This window comes from Pyxicephalus adspersus, chromosome W (assembly GCF_032062135.1).
Source record: "Pyxicephalus adspersus chromosome W, UCB_Pads_2.0, whole genome shotgun sequence".
Classification (NCBI taxonomy): Eukaryota; Metazoa; Chordata; class Amphibia; order Anura; family Pyxicephalidae; genus Pyxicephalus; species Pyxicephalus adspersus.
In genome coordinates, this window is record NC_092870.1 from 8,101,356 (window position 1) to 8,123,804 (window position 22,449).

At 41.9% G+C, this 22,449-nt stretch overlaps 1 protein-coding gene and 1 long non-coding RNA gene across 2 annotated transcripts; one reads left to right on the forward strand and one right to left on the reverse strand.

The window, feature by feature from the left end:
* Positions 1-5,225: 5,225 nt before the first annotated feature.
* Positions 5,226-8,026, reverse strand: LOC140342849 (ADP/ATP translocase 2). Its single transcript, XM_072429218.1, has 4 exons — positions 7,842-8,026; positions 6,160-6,646; positions 5,944-6,084; positions 5,226-5,744 (listed from the first exon to the last, which is right to left on the reverse strand). Exons 1-4 carry the CDS (start codon positions 7,950-7,952, stop codon positions 5,587-5,589), a joined length of 897 nt encoding a protein of 298 aa, XP_072285319.1. The 5' UTR covers positions 7,953-8,026; the 3' UTR covers positions 5,226-5,586.
* Positions 7,212-10,731, forward strand: LOC140342850 (uncharacterized). The gene is made up of 3 exons (XR_011923175.1): positions 7,212-7,768; positions 10,224-10,378; positions 10,539-10,731. It is a non-coding gene; the product is annotated as an uncharacterized lncRNA (long non-coding RNA).
* The last annotated feature ends 11,718 nt before the right edge of the window (positions 10,732-22,449 follow it).

Genomic DNA, 22,449 nt, shown 5'->3' on the forward strand with positions numbered 1-22,449 from the left:
GAAGAGGTGCCCATACAGATTTAACAGTTTAAATTTAAAAAAATGAAAGATTTTTTTTATGCCAAGTCCACATATTACAATATTCTAACATTACATTTAGTTTATTTTTTTAAAACTTAATGCTGAGGATGCATCTCTTGTGCACACCATGCTTTAGACTTTTGTAAATGTATCATGCCGTTTTGCTTGTAAATTTAGCTGCATATAAACATGTAGCATAGTTTAGATTCTTTTTCTTATTTAAGACGTTGTGTGTACTCCTGTAAAAAAAAACAAACAGTAGCATATTTTATGGACTTGCTTCTGTTGTTGTATAAGGTCATAGCCTTCATGCTTTAAAGGTTTACACTTGTTCTGTTTTGGCGCAGGGAGAGTTAACATGCTACGTCTTACTTCCTGGGTAGTTACCATCTCAGCCAGTAAGAATCGGGCTGGATCTTAATCTCTGACAGGCCGTATGGTAGAGGTCATTCCTCATTCTGTGCAAGGTCTGCGCAGGCCTTACAGCTTCTACACAATTACAGACGTCAGCAAGCAAGAGATGTCTTACAAACAGCAGTTACCTTCTCTTTTTATAATTGCATTTACATATTTCAGTACCTATGTAATTTTGATGCTCCTTTTAAAAGGAATATAACAGCTTCTTTTTGCACACACTTTCGCAGTAAACCTTTTATATGATTGTTAAAGCCCAACTCCAACTAAAGTTTTTTCCTTGTTTTTGAAGGCGTAGGGAGGGGTTAGAATATCTATCAAGTTACTGATTTATGTGTCCGTATAGGTTAAATTTCTACTTTATCATTCATTCATTTCTACATCATTCATTCACTTATTCTACATAATGTTCCAGTGACCACACATGAAGTTAATTGCACCTAACCAAGATACAGAGAGAAAAAAAATGAAAAGTGATGACATTTGTTTCTGTATTTGAGGTTCTAGATCAGTGATTCTTGACCTATATAACATAGAGGACCCCTTGAAAAAACTTTCAGGTCTTTAGGGAACACTTGTTATAATTTCTATGTAAACAGATCATAGTTTATAAACGTGGGGGTCAGTAGAAAGAATGTCATCCTCATTGGTGTCAGTTAAACTAATCTGAGAGGCACAAATTGCTCATGGCTCAAGGAACCCCTCTCAGTTAATGAACCCTGCATGAGGAACATTGTTCTAGATGAATATTTTGATGCATAAGAGCTGCTGGCTACTGTTGACATCTGTAACTGTACATTCGTGGGTACACCATAAATTGAACCATGGGACTGATCATAATGCTTAATAGGCTCAAGACCAAGCAGTTTTTTTAACTTTATTAAAAATATAATTTTGATATATAGCTTGCAAATTGCACAGAAAACACGCAATGGGGTAAAAACAATAGAAAGCGCAGACATCGCCTATTCCTGTGAATATTGTATACATGGAATTCTGAAATGGTTTAGCCAGTCCACAATTAACTCAGAAAGTGAAAGTTTCAATACATCAGAATGAGAACTTTTTCCCTAAAGCAGACCTCAAAGAACAAAAAGTAGGACTAATGGAGAGCCAGCCACTAGAGACAATGCCCCTGATTCATCATTGAAATCCGCGATCGCTGGAAGCGCGATAATACGTTGTTGAATAGCGCGATCGCGCACGATTCCGGATCGCTAATACGAATGCGCGACCGATAATCCGATTTTGCTTGATGAATCAGGGGCAATGTGGCGTGTGCACGAGTTACATAGTTACATAAGTTCAACCACTAGGGAAGTAAACATATCCCAGATATAAAACCCAATGGATATAGTTTGTCCAGAGGAAGGCACAACAACAGAGGAAAGAAAAAAAACATCCTGATTCCATGAGGCAATCCGATGTTCTTTGGATCAACAATCCCTGGTATTTTTACTTTAAAGCCTTAATACCTGAGGGAGCCGATTCCACATTTTCACAGACCTTACAGTGAAGAATCCCTTCCTTCTCCGGAGCTTAAACTTCTTTTCCTCCAGAAGCAAAGATTTCCCTCGTTCTTTGTAATGATCCTAAATTGAATAGTTAGGGAAAAAGTTCTCTTAATGCACGCTTTATAAATTTATACAGGGTGATCATATCCCCCCTTTACCGTCTCTTCTCAAGGGAGAATATATTCAGTTCAGCTAATCTCTCCTCATAGCTGAGCTCCTCCATTCCTTTTATTAGTTGCCCTTCTCTGCACTGTCTCCAACTCCACAATGTCCTTTATGTGAACTAGTGCCCAAAATTGGACTGCATATTCCAGATGTGGTCTGACCAATGCTTTGTACAGGGGCAGGATTATGTCTCCATCTCTGCAGTCTATTCCTCTTTTAATACAAGAAAGTACTTTGCTAGTTTTTGATAGTGTAGCTTGGCATTGCATGCTGTTATTAATCCCCCTAGAGGTATTCCCATATTTGGTTTGGTGTGAAATTGAGGCCTTACCTGGTCCTCACGAGCATGCAGCGTCCTCCAGGAATGCCGGCCTGGCAATACTGTCACAGAGAGACGCCCTTAATCATGGAAAATTTGCTCTCTTAAAATTAAATGTTTTTATCTTTCCTGTTTTTGCTTCCTGTTTACAGCTTACATTAAATAATATAATTTTTTAGTCAATGCTACCCAGATTCTTTTATATGCACATTTGTTATATGCTCTACATTGAAAAAACTAGGTCCAGCAGAGTAATATTTCTTGTTGGGGCTTCTTTAAACTGTACCAATAAATTATCTTGCATTAAATTCAAAAATTTCCTCCCTTTTGCTGTTCCTGTAGTGTCATTACTCCAGTCGATGTCAGGGTAGTTAAAATTTCCCATGATTAAAACATCGCCAGCTTTTTTTCTATCTGTGCTAATAGTTGATTCTCTATTTCTTCCTTTGCACTGGGAGGCCTATACCAGACTGCAATAATGAATTGTGTATTATATCTCCACATTTAACTCCACCCAAAATGTCTCAACCTCAGCACATGCTCCATCAACAATTTATTCTTTCACATTCACTTTCAGATCACTTCTCATCAGGAGTAAGGAGTTACATCATTAATGGCTTTCTAATGACTGAAGAGGACTGGTGTCTTTTCAAGTAGTTCACCGGGGAGCCAGTAGCGAAGAAGGCACCTTCCAAGGATGTAATGGCGACAGGTCCTGCACCTGTGATCACTGCAGAATGCCTAAACAGAGGTAAGAATATGCCATAATCAGCAAGTATGCTGTGCATACTTGCTGAATATAGTAGAAGATCACCACCAACAAGGTATAGGGCTATAGGGGTTCTTTTTAAATGCATTTAGGTTAAAATAGCAAACACATTTGCTTTTAATTATATACTCTAACCCACACAATTAAAAGGAAAACAGAGCATCTGACAAGAAAAATCTGCAAATTAAATGCACCTCTATAGTACATAATGCATCCAAAGAATGTGCAATGCAGAGCAGGTCAAAGGGAGCCTTGGCATGGCCATGTAAACTGCTCAGTAGGATTTTATTTTGACGAAGCACCTATAACACTGGAAAGCAAAACCCATAAATGCTTACCTTGAATTTTACATTTTCCTTATTTGTTATTTTGTGAGACATTTCATTAACAATTATAAAAATAATTATTACTAGGGACAGCACTTAGTAAAAGGTATTAAGGCAGTGTAAACATACTTTGACCAACAGGTCTGTCTGCAGGGGGAGGTCTTTTAAAACATTATTAATCTCGCACATATCAAGCATGTGTGGCATTTATCACTTGGTCAGCTTCAAAGCCCAAGACACCAGGGCATGAATGAAAGTCCAACTGCTTTTTACCAAGCAGTCTATTTCTAATATCTAGCACCATCACAGATGTGAATAACATTCTAAATATGCATTTGGCCCTTGGAGAAATGTAAATACCTTACAGAATATGTATCGACAGGGTATATAACTGCAATGTGTAATAGATTGCTGGTATGTAAACAGGCAGAATCTCTCACACAGAAATGTATAGTGGAAATTTGTTATTTTAAAGTGTTTAGAGAAGTTGGTTAGTGTATAATATGGCAGCTAACAGGCAAACCTTGTTTCTGATTGGAATTCATTATGTTTCATACCAATAGGTTGTTCTGGAATTGGTCAAAACCATACAACATATTTGATTTCAGACAAATACCAGCAATCTGTAAAGTACAGAATATTGAATATCTAGCAAAGGCTCACTGCAAATTCTTATGACTAAATCCCAACTTCATGTGCTTTCTCCTACAGTCTCACGGGCAGCAATTGGAAAAGGCAAGCAGCGCCACACAGCTCCCAAATCATCAACTGCATAGCTGTTCATCCCAGAAAATTTCTCATCACAGATTACCCAAAATCAAAAGGTTTTGGGACAGGGAGGAGTGAAGCCTGTTGTATTTTTATTGGCATCAGATGCCAAAGAGATAACCCTTAGTTGTCTGGTCACTGGGACAAAAGATGTTAACCCCCTTTTTATTGGGGGAATTTGTGTTGGGCTTTAAGGAAATAGAAGACTGTCCCAAGAAGATCTCATTTAGGGAAGCAAGAGTAGTAATCCAGCACCACTACCCACAAGAATCTAACTACATCAAAGTGGGTACCATTCGGCAACATTGATTGTTAAGGTTGTCAATACTACAATAATAAAAAGCTTAGTCTAATGATGTCATAGTAATCATTCACTTGTTAGCCATTAAGAACCAGCATGTGTATATTGACAAGTGGACATTAGGAATAAGACCGCTACTGCATGCAGACTTCTCAATGACCTGTTCCTTACTAGAATATGGGCTATAGCTGAGGCCACAATCCATTAGATCACACTGTCAAGCTTGCACAGATATTGTGCATTTCATAGGAAGTGTTGTCCTATGTTTATACCCAAACTAGGTTATTTAACCCTATTTCATGCTTGCTATAGTTGAGCTAAACCGATAGTCAATATAAAATTAAGTAAGGGAGAGTGAAATGTACCATAATATTTCCTGTACTAGTCTAAAAAACTATAGTGTAAATATACCTGCAGTCTGACAGCAGTAGAATCACTTTCTAATTCTGAAAGGTAGACTTAACCCAGCAATGAACATTTATAGCTAGAGCCATCACCACTCGAGAAAAAAAAAAAAAAAAAAAAAAAAAAAAAACACACACACACACACACACACACATTTACATTCACACCACCATTTACATTCTTTGTTTCACCTATCCACAGCCATTAAAGAACACAGAAGAAATAGATCTATGTTTTTATTTTCTCCAACTTAGGCTATTTAAAAAAACATGAATGTTTGAAGTGAAATTGCATTGAGACCCATCAGATAAGCCCACTTGCTGTCAGCAGTGCACTACAAAATGCCACTGATAGAAGTGGGTACAAGTGAATGATTTTTAATGTGAAAAGAGCTAGCGAAATGGAATAAAGGAATAAACCGGTTTTCCTCACATCTCAAACCGTAGAGTGTACCAGTTCTATTTTATAAATAAAAGGATTTGACAAGACAGAAAAAAAAAAAAAAAAAAGGGGGAAAATACAGAACATTCAGGTTATGTTACATTACAGCACGCCAGGTCACAGACATCTGAACAAGTACAAATTTAGATGTATTTCTTAAGCTCATCGTACAAGACCAGGACAAAAGCACCACCCATTCCTCTGAGCACGTTGGACCAGGCACCCTTGAAAAAAGCCCTGCTGCCTTCATCTCTTGCTATCTTCCTCCAGCAGTCAATTGTGCCAGTGTACATGATCTCAGCTGCAAGAAAGAAAATATGCTTAACCCCAATTTAACTAGCAGAGTACAAGACAAGCATCATGCACCAAATGCATTCCCCCTAAATTTTCAGTTTTTACTAGACTGTACCCTTGTACACAAACTACATCAACTCAAAACTGCTCAAAGCACCCCTTTTGGCATAGATTGCTTACTTTACGATGGAAAAATCACTACATACCTCCTTTCCTTCCAGACTGCATCATCATACGACGACGGACTGTGTCAAATGGGTAGGAGACAAAGCCAGCCACAGCTGTTACTGTCTGAGCAATCATCCAGCTGACCACTATGTGTGTGTTTTTGGGATCTGGAAGCATACCTGTAGAGAGAATATATGTAAAAAAGCACAAAACATTTAACACGTGGCTCATTGGCCATTTACAAATCTACCTACCTTTAGCGGTGTCATAGACTCCAAAATAAGCAGCTCTGTAGATGATGATTCCCTGGACAGACACATTGAAACCTTGGTAGAGGCCTTTAAGCCCATCGGATCTGAAAATCTTGACCAGGCAATCTCCAAGACCCTTGAATTCTCTGTCGGCACCAGCCTTACCAACGTCAGCGGCCAGACGGGTTCTTGCAAAGTCAAGTGGGTATACGAAGCACAAGGAGGTGGCTCCAGCAGCTCCACCAGATGCAAGGTTTCCTGCAAAGTAACGCCAGAACTGGGTCCTCTTGTCAACACCATCCAGGAAGACCTTCTTGTACTTGTCTTTGAAGGCAAAGTTGAGGGCCTGGGTTGGGAAATACCTGATCACATTGGCAAGGTTACCACGCCAGAAGGACAAGAAACCTTGTTCTTTGGGGATACGGACAACACAGTCCATAATTCCCTTGTATTGCTTGTCAGCTGCGATTTGCTTGCTAGCATGTTGGACCTAAAAAAAAAAAAAAAGATCAAATTATCACAATCAACTTTGATTTACAAAATTACAATAAAAATTCAAAAAATCTTCTATATAAATGACAGAGCAAAGGCACTTAGGGCTTCACACCAGACTGAAAAAACTTGATAAATGACACTTTAAAGTACCTTAGCAGTGCAAAAATTGCAAATTAAGACTATTGTGATATCTAACTATCCCAATGATTGAGCTCCCTTTGTACAATGGACTAGAGAAAGGCTGCTGCAGCTAAGCCTTCCATCTTAATTGTGACCCATCTCAAATAGCCCTTCTGGGTGTGTGACCTTCCTGGTGCTAGGCCATCTGCACCAATCTCTGGAACGGGGATAGGCGAGGGCCTGCAGCTATAAATGGCATTAGGCCTTGGACAATAAAATGGATTGCGTAAACCACTGGCCCTGCACATTGCCCTAGCAATGTAGAAGGCAGCAGCCATGACAAGGGAGGGATTCCACGAGTTTCCTGGTCAGGGCCCAATTCATTGTGTCGGCTGCAGACACGTGGTAACAGAACGGGGCGGAGCGGCGGGGAGAATACCGGGAAATAATTACACAGAACTGCCGGGCCATCTGGAAGGAGGAGTTAACGGGGAGGCCTGAAGGGCCCTGGGATCCCCACACAGGTAGCAGCATGGCGGGTGCTCACACCAAGGTCATCTGATCCCCGTCCTAGAAGCGAGTGTGGGCCAGTGTCACCAAAACACTAGAAAAATGCCCGATCACACAGATCTTCCGTGCTCGCACGTGACCCCATACGTTACTGTAATACGGGGCTAAAGGGACACAATGACCGGCAACAGATGTGTCTCATTGCTGTGACCTTGGGACGGAATCTGATAGGCCGACCGATCCAAAAATATGAAATGACAAATGATCCTCATTTATGTGGTAGGTGAACGGGGCACCAAGGAGCCCGGCTAACCCTATGCTAGCGGTATTTCATACAAGGACACTGCAAATTACCTAGGCCCGCACGAGATTACACTACGATCAAAAGGCATCCGCATCGTGCGTTATATAACCTGAGCCCACTTACCACCACTGCCCACCGAAAGCATCTGAACTCCCTACAATACAATATAGCGCAGCAACCCAGGTAAGAAATGAATGTGACCCCCACACTCGCTCTACCCTCGGCATTACGATACCAAATCCACACACTCCCTTACTTGCAGCAAAAGCTTGACTCTTTCAATTGGTGCTACAGCGGTCTTGGAGATCGCAGCAGCCACACCACCGGCCAGGAAGTCCTTGGCGAAGGAGATTGCTGCGTCGGTCATGATGTCGGTTCGGATATACCGTCGGCTAGCTCTTACTGCAGAACTGATCTTCCGAGGGCTGGGAAAGATGCTGATGAAATAGCAGGACCCGGGCTCTGATTGGTTGGGTGGGGGGATGGAATGTAAGACTTGGAGTTGAATGTGCAATTTTTGGAGGCGCGCGCAGAACAGGGGAGGGGAGGGGACCGTTAGCGGTGACGTGGGAGTGTGTTGCTAGGAGACGGAAGTACGGGGATTCTAGCTGGCCCCTTTTATACGGGCGGTTTTTGGTGTGTGAAGTGGCGGTAGGGTTCGGGGATACAGAGTTTAATAAAAGAAATTAAAACAAAGTTCCATGACTGTTTAATACACAGCTGTGACCTCGTGCAGCCGGAGTGATAATTACCACTTCATTGTGCGTGCCCTTCACCTCCTATCCCGGCCTGGTATCAAACAGAATCTTGCTGGGCCCGCTGTGGCAATTCATAGGGTTCTGTCACAACAATATGTCCCCTATAGATGCAGTATGCTGGGCCCAGACAACCTCTCACAGAACCGAATATCTTTATTCTAAGTCAGGTCATTCACAATAGAGAATAATAGGCTTCTGCTGGGCCCAGACAACCCCACTGAAAGCAATAGGCTGCTCCTGTGCCAAACTGCCCTGTGAAAACGTATTGTGGTTCTTGCAGGGTATATGGCTGCTGCTGCCGCATTTCACCTTGCTCCATCCAGCAGAATAATGGGTTGTATGATATGTTCTCCTGCTCACATCATTAAGCCCAATTCATCAAGCCAAATCGAAAGCTTGCCTGCGCAAGCGTAATCGCGATCCGGAATTGGACCCCAAAAACCTATTAACCAAATTTCGGCCAGCGAGAATACGCTGGCATATTCTCCCGGCAGTTAGCAACTGAAATGATCGCTTGCTCCAAACCGCGCATCTCCAGCAGTTTGACACTAGCGAGCTTACATTAAAAATCACTGTTCCCCTAAAAAATCATTCTTTCTAAAGGCACACATCTTACACTTGGCCCTAAATAAAAATGTTTGTGGTGTTTCAATTTTTTCAAACATATATTAGCTAAGAAATAAGCATATTTTTAAATGACCTATTCTTTTCAGGTTCGGAAAGAGTTAACTGATTTCAGTTGTTTGCTGTGTTCTATTAATCTATGTTGCTACATTTGATACTTTGCTTACCATTTAGCACAATAGATGGTTTTGTTTTTAAAATTTGAATGTTTTAATGTCCATTTTGCGATAAAGAAGTCAATGTTAATGATATGGTATTGTGTTTGTGGCCATATTGTTTCATTTTAATAATATGTAATAATATGTACATATTATTTGCTGCAAATAATATATATATATATATATATATATATATATATATATATATAGAAGCCACAGCACAGCTATAGAATGGGGGGGGCAGCCTGTGTCCCCAGCTCTTATCGGCAGCTGGAATCCTCTGCACGGATGACAGCTGAGAATGTAGCGTTCTCTATTGTTCTTTCAATGGATTACAGCTGCAGATGAGAGCTGGGTAGAGGTCCACACACCTAAAATTGGCTGTTCACAACAATGTACATGCACATATTTTGATGTGTGTGTATATGTATGCTTTGTAAGAATCTTCAGGATTCTACCCCATTAAGCTCAATCAATCAGAGGTGGATCATTTGAAGAGCACTAATTTGCCTCCTCTCTATCACGCAGGGCTGGAAATTATCTTTCTTTGTCCGGAGGACAGTGGAAGCCTTCTGGTAGAATGTCCTCTGGCTAGCTGAGACCACAGTCCTGATTTTGGTGAAGGCACATTATTCTACTGTCTCACATAGATATTCCCATGTTTTGTATTTCTCCACTTTTTATAGATCTATTTTTTTCATGTGTCAACAAAATAAATCCACATGTGCTGCATTATCTGACCCAATGCGACAGTGCTTACATTTTGCCCCTAGATTGTATGTATGTCTGGCACTTACTAAGGCTTCACTAAAACCGGATAAACAGAGTTTACATCTAGGAGCACAATTATTGGTTTTACAATGGTTTAAACAGGATTGAGCTTAGTGTGATGGCAACTGGAAGCTTCTTAGTAATAGTATACCCATATATATCTACACACAATATTAACAAACAGTTTACAACAAACAAACATTATTAACAAACATTTGCAACAGAAAATATATAAATCAGTCAATGAATTAGTTATCCCTTTTTTCTTTTTAACAGGTGTTTGGTTGTTGTCAAAATAACTCACATTTTGTTTCTCTTTTTCTTTAGACAATGATTCGCAAGAGATACGACCAGCAGAGGTCGATATTTGTCAAGCGACAAATAGCGGAATGGATCGCAGACAGGCTGTGGACCCCTGCAGGGAGGCGCCCAACTGTGGCTACCAGATTTGGTGCGTGAAGTGGGGGACCGCATCCTGTCTGGTAAGTTTGGCATTGAGTCTTCTCCTCTTGTGAAGGATTGGTGTTTTAAAATGTTTTTTGTTTGTGTACAGTAGTATTGTTTAGCCTAGAACTGTTTGTTTTTCACTTCCTATATTTTACTACCCTTAATAATTTTGGATATTTGATTTTGTTATTACAGCCAACTCTACATCATGCCGGCGGCTGATAATATTACAGTGGGCCACACAGGCGCATCCCCCAGGATGTGGAGGAGGAGCAGGTGCCATCCCCGGGGGAGGAGGAGCCATCCCCGGGGGAGGAGGAGCCCGCTGCACCATATCCGCAGCCAGAGTCCTCTGATGAAGGAGAGGAGGCGGCCGAGGCCGAGGAGACTGCCTGTAAGCTAACCTTAGAATCAACTTTTGTAACATATGTTGAAATTCAACCCATTCTCACACTACTTTCACCATTTTTGGTTACAAATACAAAGAAAGATCTAGCAGGATTTCATGTAGCTTCCAGTCATTAATCATGCATCAAATGAACGTTCTTTCTAGGGTGTTGGCTAGCATGACTAAAAATAGACATGTTTTTTGGACTTGGAATGTTTTAAAGTCTATTTTGCAATTTTGAAGTCAATGTTAGTGCTATGTTATTGTGTTCGTGGCCATATTGTTTGATTGCAAAATTCTGCCTTTAGTACCAGCTTTCAATGTTTATCCTGCATAAAGATTTTCAGGTCCACTTTTCCACCCTTGATTGGGAAAAATTGTATATTGGTTTGTTAAGTATTTTGTGAATTTGTTGGGACATTTTCGAACTATTTTGGCTTTACATGGAAGTGTGGGTTTACATGTGTTTTGTTTGTTCTTTTTAATTATTTTGTCACTTACTGTAAAGTTTTTAGTGATGTGTATTTTTTTTATTTAGGTTTTGATGTGTTTTTAGATTTTATTTTGATCTTTTAGCAAATGTTTTTTTTGAATAAAGTTATTTCTAAAATGTTTTGTTTTTTAGGGGTTTATGTGATCTCATTTCCAATCTCTCAGGACACAGTTTAAAAAGACAATTGTGATTGTTTTTAAGCTGTTCCTCCCCCTGAATTATTTTGGGAAAAGTGTTTTATCAGTAGGGTAAGTTTGTTTTGCTCAAAGGGAAACCTTACCAAAAATATATACAAAAAAAGTATTATTAATCTAAAATATATGCGCAACAACGGGCCATTGACTACATGCGGGTACGGATGCGCATACAGCAGGCGTACGTGCAAATGCGTGGTGTGTCGTGGCCACGTTTTCCAGTAGGCGGGAGTTAATCAGGAAGTTGGAGAGAGGGACATCGTGCCACGCCTGTTGTTTGGAGAGAGGGACCTGCGCTTTATTATTAAGTGATTTAAGTGAAGTAAGTGATTTTTTAGAAAAGTTTTAGGGGCGGGGAGGGGGATTCTTTTTACTAGAATAAGCCTATTTTTCTCCATGTTTGAATGTGTTTTCTGCATCCTGCATGTTTGAAACACATTGCAATGTGCAGCCAGTTCCACATCGAGGGAGGCAGCCAGGCCACCGGAGCAGCTTCCGAGCCCCCCAACACCGCCACCACTGCCACCACCTCCACCCCAACGACATGGCAGACATCCTCCTGGTAAGTTTATATTTTCATTAGTTTGGTTTTTAAAAGGACAGTACTTTTAAAAAAATGTTTGGACCAAACTCTTTCAGTTAACATATTATTTTTTTTTCCTCACCCGCCAGGAAGTAGCCAGGATATCCTGTATTGGCTGCACAGGAGGATGTCTGCCCTGGAGCACCACTTTAGCCTGGACCCTCCTTGGGATCTGCCAAGGCGGTACCGCTTTAAAAAAAAAAATATATATATACTTTTATATTTGTTGGGGTTTTCACATTGTAAGTAATTGGGCGGATATTAAAAAAATAAAACTTTTGTAAAAAAAATAAAAGCCAGATTTAGTGAATTTAATTTGATTTTTATTTCAGTGCACATTTCAAACATTTTTCCAGCCTGGCTAATCCAATTCCATCCTGAGGTGCCAGGTTGAGGGACCAGGGGCCTAGATGTTACTTGGCCTGCTTCACAAAGCAACCTAGCTGGCCTGAGGGAGCTGCCGGTTGGTCTATGGACTGAAGACCCTGGCGTGGTAGTGGTGGTGGTGGCAGTGGTGGTGGCCATTCTCCTTGGCTCCATGTAACTAGAAGTCACAAAAAAAAGGGGTTTGGGACAACACACCCAAAACATTTTTTGGAGGAATAAAGTCAATGGTGTATTCTTACTTGTTCTTGTTGCAACCTTTTTTCTTTTTCTGTTTTCTCCCCAAGTTTTTGTTCTTTTTCTGTTTTCTCTCTAAGTTTTTGTTCTTTTTCTGTTTTCTCCCCAAGTTTTGGTTTTTCATGAGCAGAATGGCTTAGAAACTGGGCAAATTTATAGGGATTTGGTACGTGTGCACGCAAGCACGTGCGCACGCGCATTCAATTGTGCGCCGGCTCAAGGATTTTGTTTGCTGTTGTCATGGATCTAAATTTGGAACTCGACTTGCTCTTCACAACTGCTGTTGTGGCATTTCACCCACTCTCCTCCCTGTTGGTGGTCCCCAAGGGTCAGTCCTTGGACCGGTGACATATTATGAAGTGTTAACTAGTATATATACAGCTTGATCTCAATTCGTTTGCAGTGTTGCAAAGGAAACCAAAAAGTATGAAAACAGTGCAACAAATGTAACAATAAATAATTAATTTTGGTAATGAGTACAATGTAACCTAATAAAGTAACAGTTACCCAAAAAAAGATGAAGTATTAAAGATTTTAATTGACCTGTAATGGACTGTAGATGCGCACAGAACAGAGAGCAGGTGTGCGCTAATTAATTGCTATGATCTCACCATTAGCTTAACAGATCCTCCCTAATCGCGCAGCTGAAATCTAATCGCCTTAATTGGCAGATTCGCGCTCCCTATTGCTCATTACCAAGGCAGGAATCCGGCTGGCAGAGAAGGCGCGTGTACTAGTGCACTTGGCTCCGGACCGCGGGAAACCGGCTCGCTGGAAGCGCGAACGTACGCGCATTTTATTGATGAATCAGGGCCATTATGTCTGTGATTGCAATATATTTTATTGTGTGAATTAATTTAATGATTCTAAATTCATTTTAAAGCACCCTAAAAATTCCACGGAGCCATGAATGTTATTTGAGGGTTGTGGTGCCATATGAAGGTGGGCCTTGTGCTTTATTTGACTGCCTTAAAGTGCACCTAGGGCGTACAGTCTAAGCAAGTTCCAAATGATCAGTTAGTATGCAATGCACAAGCCAGTAAACAAAAAAATTTCTGTCCTCCCTGACTGGCAAATCCTACTGTATTTGGGTTTTATCACATCAAACAGTATTATCTTCCCTACAAGGTCTTTTGTTGCCTACAAACAATGCAATAGAAATAGAAGAGGACATGTTTATAGTGCTAATCAAGCGAGCAGCCCAAGGTAACAACCATTCCTCCATAGTGGATTGAGTTAGCATGGCCACCCTGAAACAGGAAGTGTGTGTCACAGGATTACCAGGTGAAAATTAGAAGAAAGCCTAAAAAGAAAACTAATGTAGCCACCGTCAATAGTAAAATTAGGGTATACCCACGGGGTTATAATAAGACACCTTGCTCGCTTTTTATTATATTGTTTTGTTTAGTCTAAGTCTCCAAATAATCCCCTAAAGAAGTTGGTGAAACTCGTCAGATTAAACGGGACAAAGCCTATAGGACCCAATGTGATATTGTTCAATGGTTTTACACTGTGTTTGTATCACCTTGTTTTTGAGCACAGATGGACTGTGTATAGTATAGGATTCCATTATATAATAAAACACAATATTAGTGTTGCCACAATAAGGCATCTTCCTCGTCTTCCTTCTTTCTCATGCATTAGCTCACATTTTAGGCTTGGCAACCCTGGAAATTATAATCCATTGGGTATACCCTATTTTTCCTGATTAGAATTAGTGGGTATATCTCCTTCCTCATTAAATACCCCCCTTTCAGCACCCAAAGGACCTTCTGCACGTATATTTCTGGATCAAGGATATCGTAGGACAAGACTGGGATGACTTTATGTCCTAGATAGAGGACAATTGTCAATTATCCCAACACAATGAACAAAAAACGTACTCCTATACAGAAATTCAGACAAACTTTTGAACGTGAATCAACAATACACTGGCATGAAAAATTCCTGGAAAAATATATTTTGAAAAAATGCAACCCTTTAGGTCTCAGAATTCAACTCTTTCCCAATATTAAGAACCCAGAAACAATCAAGCAAGACTGGGAACAAGCTCTAAATAATTGTTCAGAAGCTTTAATGCATATTTTAATTAATTATTACAAAAATGAACTTATTTTGATAGAACAGGAACTGTCAGGGACAAAAGAAAAAAACTTGGGGATCATTTATTCTCCCATCTTCAAACAAAAATACCTCACCCTGAAATCCTATTTAGAGAAATTTATTATTAACAGTTTAACAAAAAGGAAAATGTCACAGATCCCTGCAGGTCCAGGGGATCTGTGCCTCCTTCAGTGCTGCCCACCTTTCACTCCCCTGCTGCCAGCACCAGCTCTGCTAAGACATCGGCCCTGATTCATCAAGCAAAATCAGAAGCTCGCTCGCGCATTCGTATTCGTGATCCGAAATCGGAAGCTGTCACGCAATTCAGCAACTGAATGAGCTCGCTGCCAGAGCTGCGCATCTCCGGCAGCTTTACACTGGCGAGCTTGCATTAAAAGTTACTGTTCCCCTAAAAAATCATTCTTTCTAATGGCACACATATTACCCTTAGCCCTAAAAAAAATGTTTGTGCTGTTCAAATGTTTGACCATATTGCTTCACATTGCAAAGATTGCCTATTTCTTCCTATGATTTCGGACAAAAGGTATATTAATATAAAATATATGCGCGTAACTATGCGCAACACCGGAACACTGGCTACAAGCGGGTAATGATGCGCATACAGCAGGCGTACGTGCAAATGCGTGGCCACGTTTTACAGTAGGTGGGAGTAAACCAGGAAGTTTTATATCCGTACATCATGCCGCTCCCATTGTTTGAAGAGAGGGACCTGCGCTTTAATAAGGTAAGTGATTTTTTTAAAAAGTTTTAGCGGGGGCGGAGAGGGGGATTATTTTTACTACAATAAGCATACATTTTGTCCATGTTTGCACATTTCAATGTGTTTTATGCATCATCCATGTTTGCACATTTCAGTGTGTTTTATGCATCATGCATGTTTGCACATTTCAGTGTGTTTTATGCATCATGCATGTTTGCACGTTTCAATGTGTTTTATGCATCATGCATGTTTGCACATTTCAATGTCTTTTATGCATCATGCATGTTTGCACATTTCAATGTCTTTTTACACTGCTTCTCATATTCCTCAGCCTAAGAACTCACCATCTTTAATCCTTCACATGTCCTAAACCCTTGTTTGTAACTACTTGAAATGTTGGTGATCCTACTAGCTACTACTCAACCACATTTCTTGGAGGTTGTTGCAGTGCACTTCAAATGCTTGTAATTTAGTGGCCTGGGATTTTGTAGATATTTTGGGACTATTATCTATGAGTGTCCTCATAGGCTGCAAGATATGACATGCAGAATTCCCACACACAGATATCACACTGTGCCCATGATGTCGTTACACATGCCCACAGAGTGGATATATTTTACCAAGTAGTTTTTTATATAGAAGCCACAGCACAGCAATAGATTAGGGGAGGGACAGCTTGTGTCCCCATCTCATTCTAGCTGCGCTCTTCTCACTGCCCAGCTCTTATTGGCAGCTGGAATCCTCTGCACGGATGACAGCTGAGAATGGAGCGTCCTCTATTGTTCTTTCAATGGATTACAGCTGCAGATGAGAGCTGGGTAGAGGTCCACACACCTAAAATTGGCTGTTCACAAGTATGTACATGCAAATATTTTGATGTGTGTACCGTGTTTCCCCGATGATAAGACATCCCCATCAAATAAGCCACCCCCTGATTTTTGCTCAAACAATTAAAATAAAGCACCCCCCGCAAATAAGACATCCTCCGATACCTGATACTGTGTGCCTCTGTGTGACTCCTCGATGCTGGCTGCAGTGCAGAGTGAAACTGAAAGTAACTTCAAGAATACATTTGGAATAGAATACACAGCTGAACATCTTAGTATGTCATTTTAACCAACAGAAAAGTAGTTGACCTATTAGCAAGCACATTTATCTGTTACAGACAAGTGTCAGAGAAGTGCAGTGTGCCATATTTGGTGCCTAGACATAACTAGATTTGTGTTCATTTAGTGAACAAAGATGCAATCGTGTATTTGGAAATAATCTTTAGCTTTTTTTAAGGTCATTACAGCAATACTTGTAGAGTATTGAGCTGAGACTTCATACTTGATTAGAATCACTCTGACAAATTTACAAACTAGAACATTCTTCGGAGAGTAGATAGCAAAACTGCATTTGGAGCATACTTGGGCCACATCAAAAGAAACTTTACTAGATAGGTAAAGTGTCAAAGTGTGAGGGTTACTAACCTGTGTACATTGGGCAAACACAAAATAGAGATTAAGCTATTTTATACAAACAAGCGTCTTCCCACAGGATACCAACTCAAACCCACACTGGCGAGCTCATGGAGTCCTGAAAAAATTGAGTGAAGAATGACAGGAAGAATGTGAAGAATGTTCTCACCTGGCACCCGGCATCCACTTATATAGTTCGCCCAAACCAGCCACGGCCCACTTCACCAGCCCGGCCACAGGCTCGGCCCACCCTAACAGCCCGGCTACGGGCCACCTCCACTTCCTGGCCTCGGCCACAGGACACCCACACAGCACGCCCACGGTCCACCTGCACAACACGGGCGCGAGTGCGGCCCACCTCCAGAGCATGTCCATTGCTTGCCCGTGTGTTAGGAGGTGGGCGGCCAGGGGCACGGGGTTGACTGGCAGGGGCATGGGGTGGGCGGGCATGGGGCACTCATTGGCCGGGCAGGGGCACAGGGTGGAGCCGGGGGGAAGAATGGAGCTGGCTGCTCTGCAGGAGATGGGGGGCCAGCAGGGCTTATTGGGATTTGCCAACCCAGCCTTTGAATAATTGCCTGATGTAGGCGAGATTGTTGGCCCAGGGATTCACCTAACATGTTATAGAGATGGTCAACTCTGAACATGTAGGCACCCAATTTGGCCGATTGTTCTTGGACCGATTCTATCAGACGATGCACGGCCGCCAGATGTTGTTGGTTAAACTCTCGGTCCTGGCGATTTTGATTTATGTTTTCATGTAGGGCATCCTTGACTCCACTAATCTATCAAAATGGCTAACCAGCCTCTGACTGAGGTTTATAAGCTGGCTGCCCACACTGGGTTGACCCAATCCACCTGCATCCACTGGTTGCTATAACTCCATGAGGGCTGCATTTTGCTCAGGAGTGAAGCTGGTTGCCTTGGAAGCAGAATCCCTGATCCGGCTCAAACTGGCTGAGGTGCCAGGTTGAAGGACCAGATGTTACTTGGCCTGCTTTACAGAGCAACCTAGCTGGCCTGAGGGAGCTGTCTGTTGGTCTATGGACTGAAGACCCTGGGGTGGTAGTGGTGGTGGGGCCGCCAGCAGCAGCAATAGTGGTAGTGGTGGTGGTGGTGGCAGTGGTGGTGGCCATTCTCCTTGGCTCCATGTAACTATAACTAGAAGGCACAAAAAAAAGAGTTATGGGACAACACACCCAAAACATTTTTTGGAGGAATAAAGTCAATGGTGTATTCTTACTTGGTCTTGTCACAGCCTTTGTTCTTTTTCTGTTTTTTTTTTCTTTTTTCTCCCCAAGTTTTGGTTTGCATGAGCAGAATGGCTAAGAAACTCTGTGGGTTTCAGTTTATAGGGATTCAGCAAACGTGCACGTGACCACACGCGCATACAAATGTGCGCTGGTTTAAGGGTTTTGTTTGCTGTTGTCATGGATCCGATTTTGGAACTAGAGTTGCTCTTTACAACTGCTGTTGTGACATTAAACTCAACATTCCTTGTCATAACAGAAGAAGAGCAGCAGCAACAACAACAGCGTAGATACGCACAGAACAGAGAGCAGGTGTGCGCTAATTAATTGCTATGATCTCACCATTAGCTTAACAGATCCTCCTTAATCACGCAGCTGAAATCTAATCGCCTTAATTGGCAGATTTGCGACCCCTATTGCTCATTATCAAGGCAGGAATCCGGCTGGCAAGTGAAGGCGCGTGTACTAGCGCACTCAGCTCCGGACCGCGGGAAACCGGCTCGCTCGACCGCGAGTGTACGCGCATTTCATTGATGAATCAGGGCCATCATCTCCTCAGCTCACTTCCTGGTCTAGGTCATGTGACTCCCAGTCAGCTGCTCCACTACCTTAGAGGGCTACAGTGCTTCGCAGACGCGCTCCCCCTGCTGGTGGAGATGTGAACACCACCAACCTCTAGTCTCCAGGACCCCCTCTGGTGGTAGGATAGGATGCAGCAGGAAGATGCCTGAACAAGGAGTTCCTTTGCCTCTGCTTCCAGGTTCCTGTTTGTTGATTCTCTTGCTTCTGATTCCTTGTGTACCAACCTTGGCTTGACCTTGCCTACTCCTGATCGCTGCCTGCCCTGACCTCTGGCTTGCCTGATTACTCTCTGCTCCTCGCCCTGTTACCACATTCTGTTTCTGCCTGTCAGCAGTCACCTGCCTCGGCGTGCACGGGGGCCGCAACCTGGCAGTTGCACGCAGCGCAACATTCTCACCTCTAGAGGCTCTGGTGAAGACCGGGCAGCTGCTTAGACTGTGCACCCTATGCACGTCTCTACCAACTGAGCTGGTGATGCAGAGGGTCCACCGTCCTGCCCTGCAGTACCGTAAAATAAGTTCCAGAAAGACAAATTGGTATTTACTAAACGTAAAGCCTATAAATGGGAAACCACCAATATCAAACGACCAACTCCCCCATTTCCACCCTCACATTATACATACGCTTCTTCACAACAAACTGAACCCACCAACATCATCTACCTTTCATAAACCACAGAGTCCACCTCATCAAGTATCTAAGTTACCCAACTTGCAAAAAGGTAAATAACAGTACAAAAGTGACCAAAGTCCGACATCAGAAGACCGCTCTAAACGCAGACCCTCTATGACCACCTCAGTAATTCCCAACCCATCTATGACTGTCAAAAACAAGTGACATGCCTGCATCCCCTTCCTTTCAACAAGTAAATGTCTCTATCATCTCAAATGAATCCACCTTTACTAATATTTCCCATAATCAATCCACAAGCAGACTAGCCCCCACCTTCTCTCACAGAAATCTACTGAATTCATCTCCTGTATCTTTACCACTACCAACACCGGTGACTCTCACAACAACAGCAGCAACAAGACCAAATCGTCTTTTTGAGAGACACACCCCCACCACTACCAGCAAATAAAGGGCCCCATGGAAACTTACTTACAGAAACTATCTCTAGAGGACCAAGACTAGAAATCATCAATTATTCCTCCTACTCTCTCACAAAGGAAGAAAGAGAACTGCTAGAACTTGAACTATCTTTCTGCCCACACACCAACCTTGACAAATTGGAACTTTTTAAGGACATTAACTTATTTGCTAGGAACTTAACCCTTAAAGTCATGTTAGACAAGGAGCAGCCCCAAGAAAGTTTCCAACTTTTATCCGAGTACAAACATTTTAATGCGCCTATCAAAGCACATTGAAATGGAGAAACAAGGAAATAGTGATAAAACCATTGGACAAAGGAGGAAATGAAGTTATCCTCAACACTCACCATTATGAACAGATCTGCTTTAGAATTTTAGACAACACAATAACACAGAAGGATCTCGGGAAACATAATAAAATCTTTCTATAGTCAATATTACTATCATTGTTATCATCCAACCAGCTTTTTACACAGGTACTATTGATCAAAAGATGAGGGACCATCTTTATGTCAAACACCCAGTTACCCCAACCTTCTATGGCCTTCCTAAGGTGCATAAAGATATCAAAAACCCATCAGGGCGACCAATCTTTTCAGGGATTGGATCTATTTCATCCTGTGCCAGTGAACTTTTTGACTCTTATTTGAGAACCCTTGTGACCTCACTACCATCCTACTTAAAAGATACTATTGACCTTCTCAAATTCACTTCTAGTCTAACTATTCCACCCAAATCTCTACTGGTCACTATAGACGTTGAGGCACTCCACTGTAGCATACCTCATGCAAAAGGTTTGGAGATTATCATCAACCGACTAGAAAAATTTTACCCACTTAATGCCTCATTCAACACCTTCATTATATCATTACTTAAATACATTGACCAAAACATTTTCATATTCAAAGACACACTGTCACAGATCCCTGCAAGTCTAGGGGATCTGTGCCTCCTTCTGGTTCACCCACCTTGCACTCCCCTGCTGCCAGCACCAACTCTGCTTCAGGATCCAATTCCCTGCTCACTTCCTGGTCCAGGTCATGTGACTCCCAGTCAGCTGCTCCTTTGCATCAGAGGACTAGAGTGTTACACATAGATGGCCACAGCTTTCTACGGGGTTTTGTTTGTTTAGGCTATCTCAGGTGAAATTACATGGAATGGACTAGGTCCTCATGACAGTTGTCTCAGGGATGACCTTTCTACTCTGTAGATGGAACCAACTGATTTATAAGTTTAATGCTTATTCAGTGCTTTTATATTTTTTGTTTCCCTGCTTATCTGGTAATTTGATGCTTTGTGTTTTCAGGAGTGACACTGAATACATTAACTGGCCAGTTGCATTGAATATAACAGATGGTGATAGCGGTGTGTCGCGAAAGAGTTCAGTAGGGTTGAGCATGGTTGTGCGCCCTGTTGTGGACCAACTCAATTTACTGCCGCCGGCTGTCACTTAGTACACCATCTGGCCCTGTGTTGTCTCTACAAGGGACTGTACACTGGTTTCAGACAGCAGATGTTTATTTATGTGCTAATGTGGGTAATATATTATACTCAAAATGAATTCTTCTTCCCCATTTCCGGTTATAATATGGGAGAAAAAGTTGTTACTTATGCATATGTTATGATGAATATTAATGGTGGATATTATTTATTTGTTTACAATACACAAGCACAGTGGAGGCGAGTGGTGCCATGCTTACATTGCGTATCACTTTCCCCCACTAGTTTGCTCCTTCTCCAGGCGAGAAAGGATCTGGATATTTACTTGTAGTAGTATTACTTTGGCAGGCCCCGGTTGTGAGACGGGGTACTGCCTACCTTCCTTTCTTTCTTCTTCTTCTTATTGATTTTCTTTTTTTCCTCCTCCCCTCTACCCCATCCTGTCCCTAGCAGTGTCCCTCGCTCTTCCCTAACCACCCAGTTTTTCTCTCCCAAACGCCTACCCTGTATCCGGTGGAATTGCCCGATAAGAAAGGCCCTACCACAGCACTCTCATGCCGCTAAATACTCACCCATTAATGCTAAAGCTATAAACTCCCCAACTAAACGTTTTGTGGTCTTATATGCCCTCAACCGCCTAAGATTTCAAAAAGCATTAGTTATGATAAGTAACATTAGTAAATAACTTTCGTTATGATAAAATACCATCGCTTAAAAATCTCAGTTTTCAGACGGCATATCATGGCTCATGCCCTGGTTCCAAGTCTAAGGGAGTCAATATACTAATTGACAAATCTCTTCGCTGGACACTAGTTGCTGTATAGGTAGTTCCTGAGGGGCGGTACCTCCTAGTTAAAGGGACAATACACTCCCAATTATTCACCCTGGTTAATCTATATCTCCTCAATACTAGTCAAATAGCTTACCTGGAGGAATTCCTCAATGTTGCTGACACGTTTGCTAGGGTGTTCTGGTGGTGGGAGGCGACTTTAATTTGGCATTAGACCCAGCTCAGGATGTGCCAAGAGGGGCCTCTCACCTCCCTTTTTCCACTTTACGGAGAAATTAAATAGGGGATGCAAGTGACAGACGAATACAGACAGTGACACTGTGAGAAGCGTACCCTACCCCGAAGAGCTTACAATCTATGAAAGTGGAGGAATTAACACACAATGCCCCT

Excerpts from the sequence above, each read along its gene's own strand:
- LOC140342849 (XM_072429218.1), bottom strand. The coding sequence starts at position 7,952 with ATGACCGACGCAGCAATCTCCTTCGCCAAGGACTTCCTGGCCGGTGGT. Across the intron at positions 6,085-6,159 it reads AGTCTATGACACCGCTAAAG|GTATGCTTCCAGATCCCAAA; the intron begins GTAGGTAGATTT and ends TTCTCTCTACAG. Across the intron at positions 5,745-5,943 it reads GCAGTCTGGAAGGAAAGGAG|CTGAGATCATGTACACTGGC; the intron begins GTATGTAGTGAT and ends TCTTTCTTGCAG.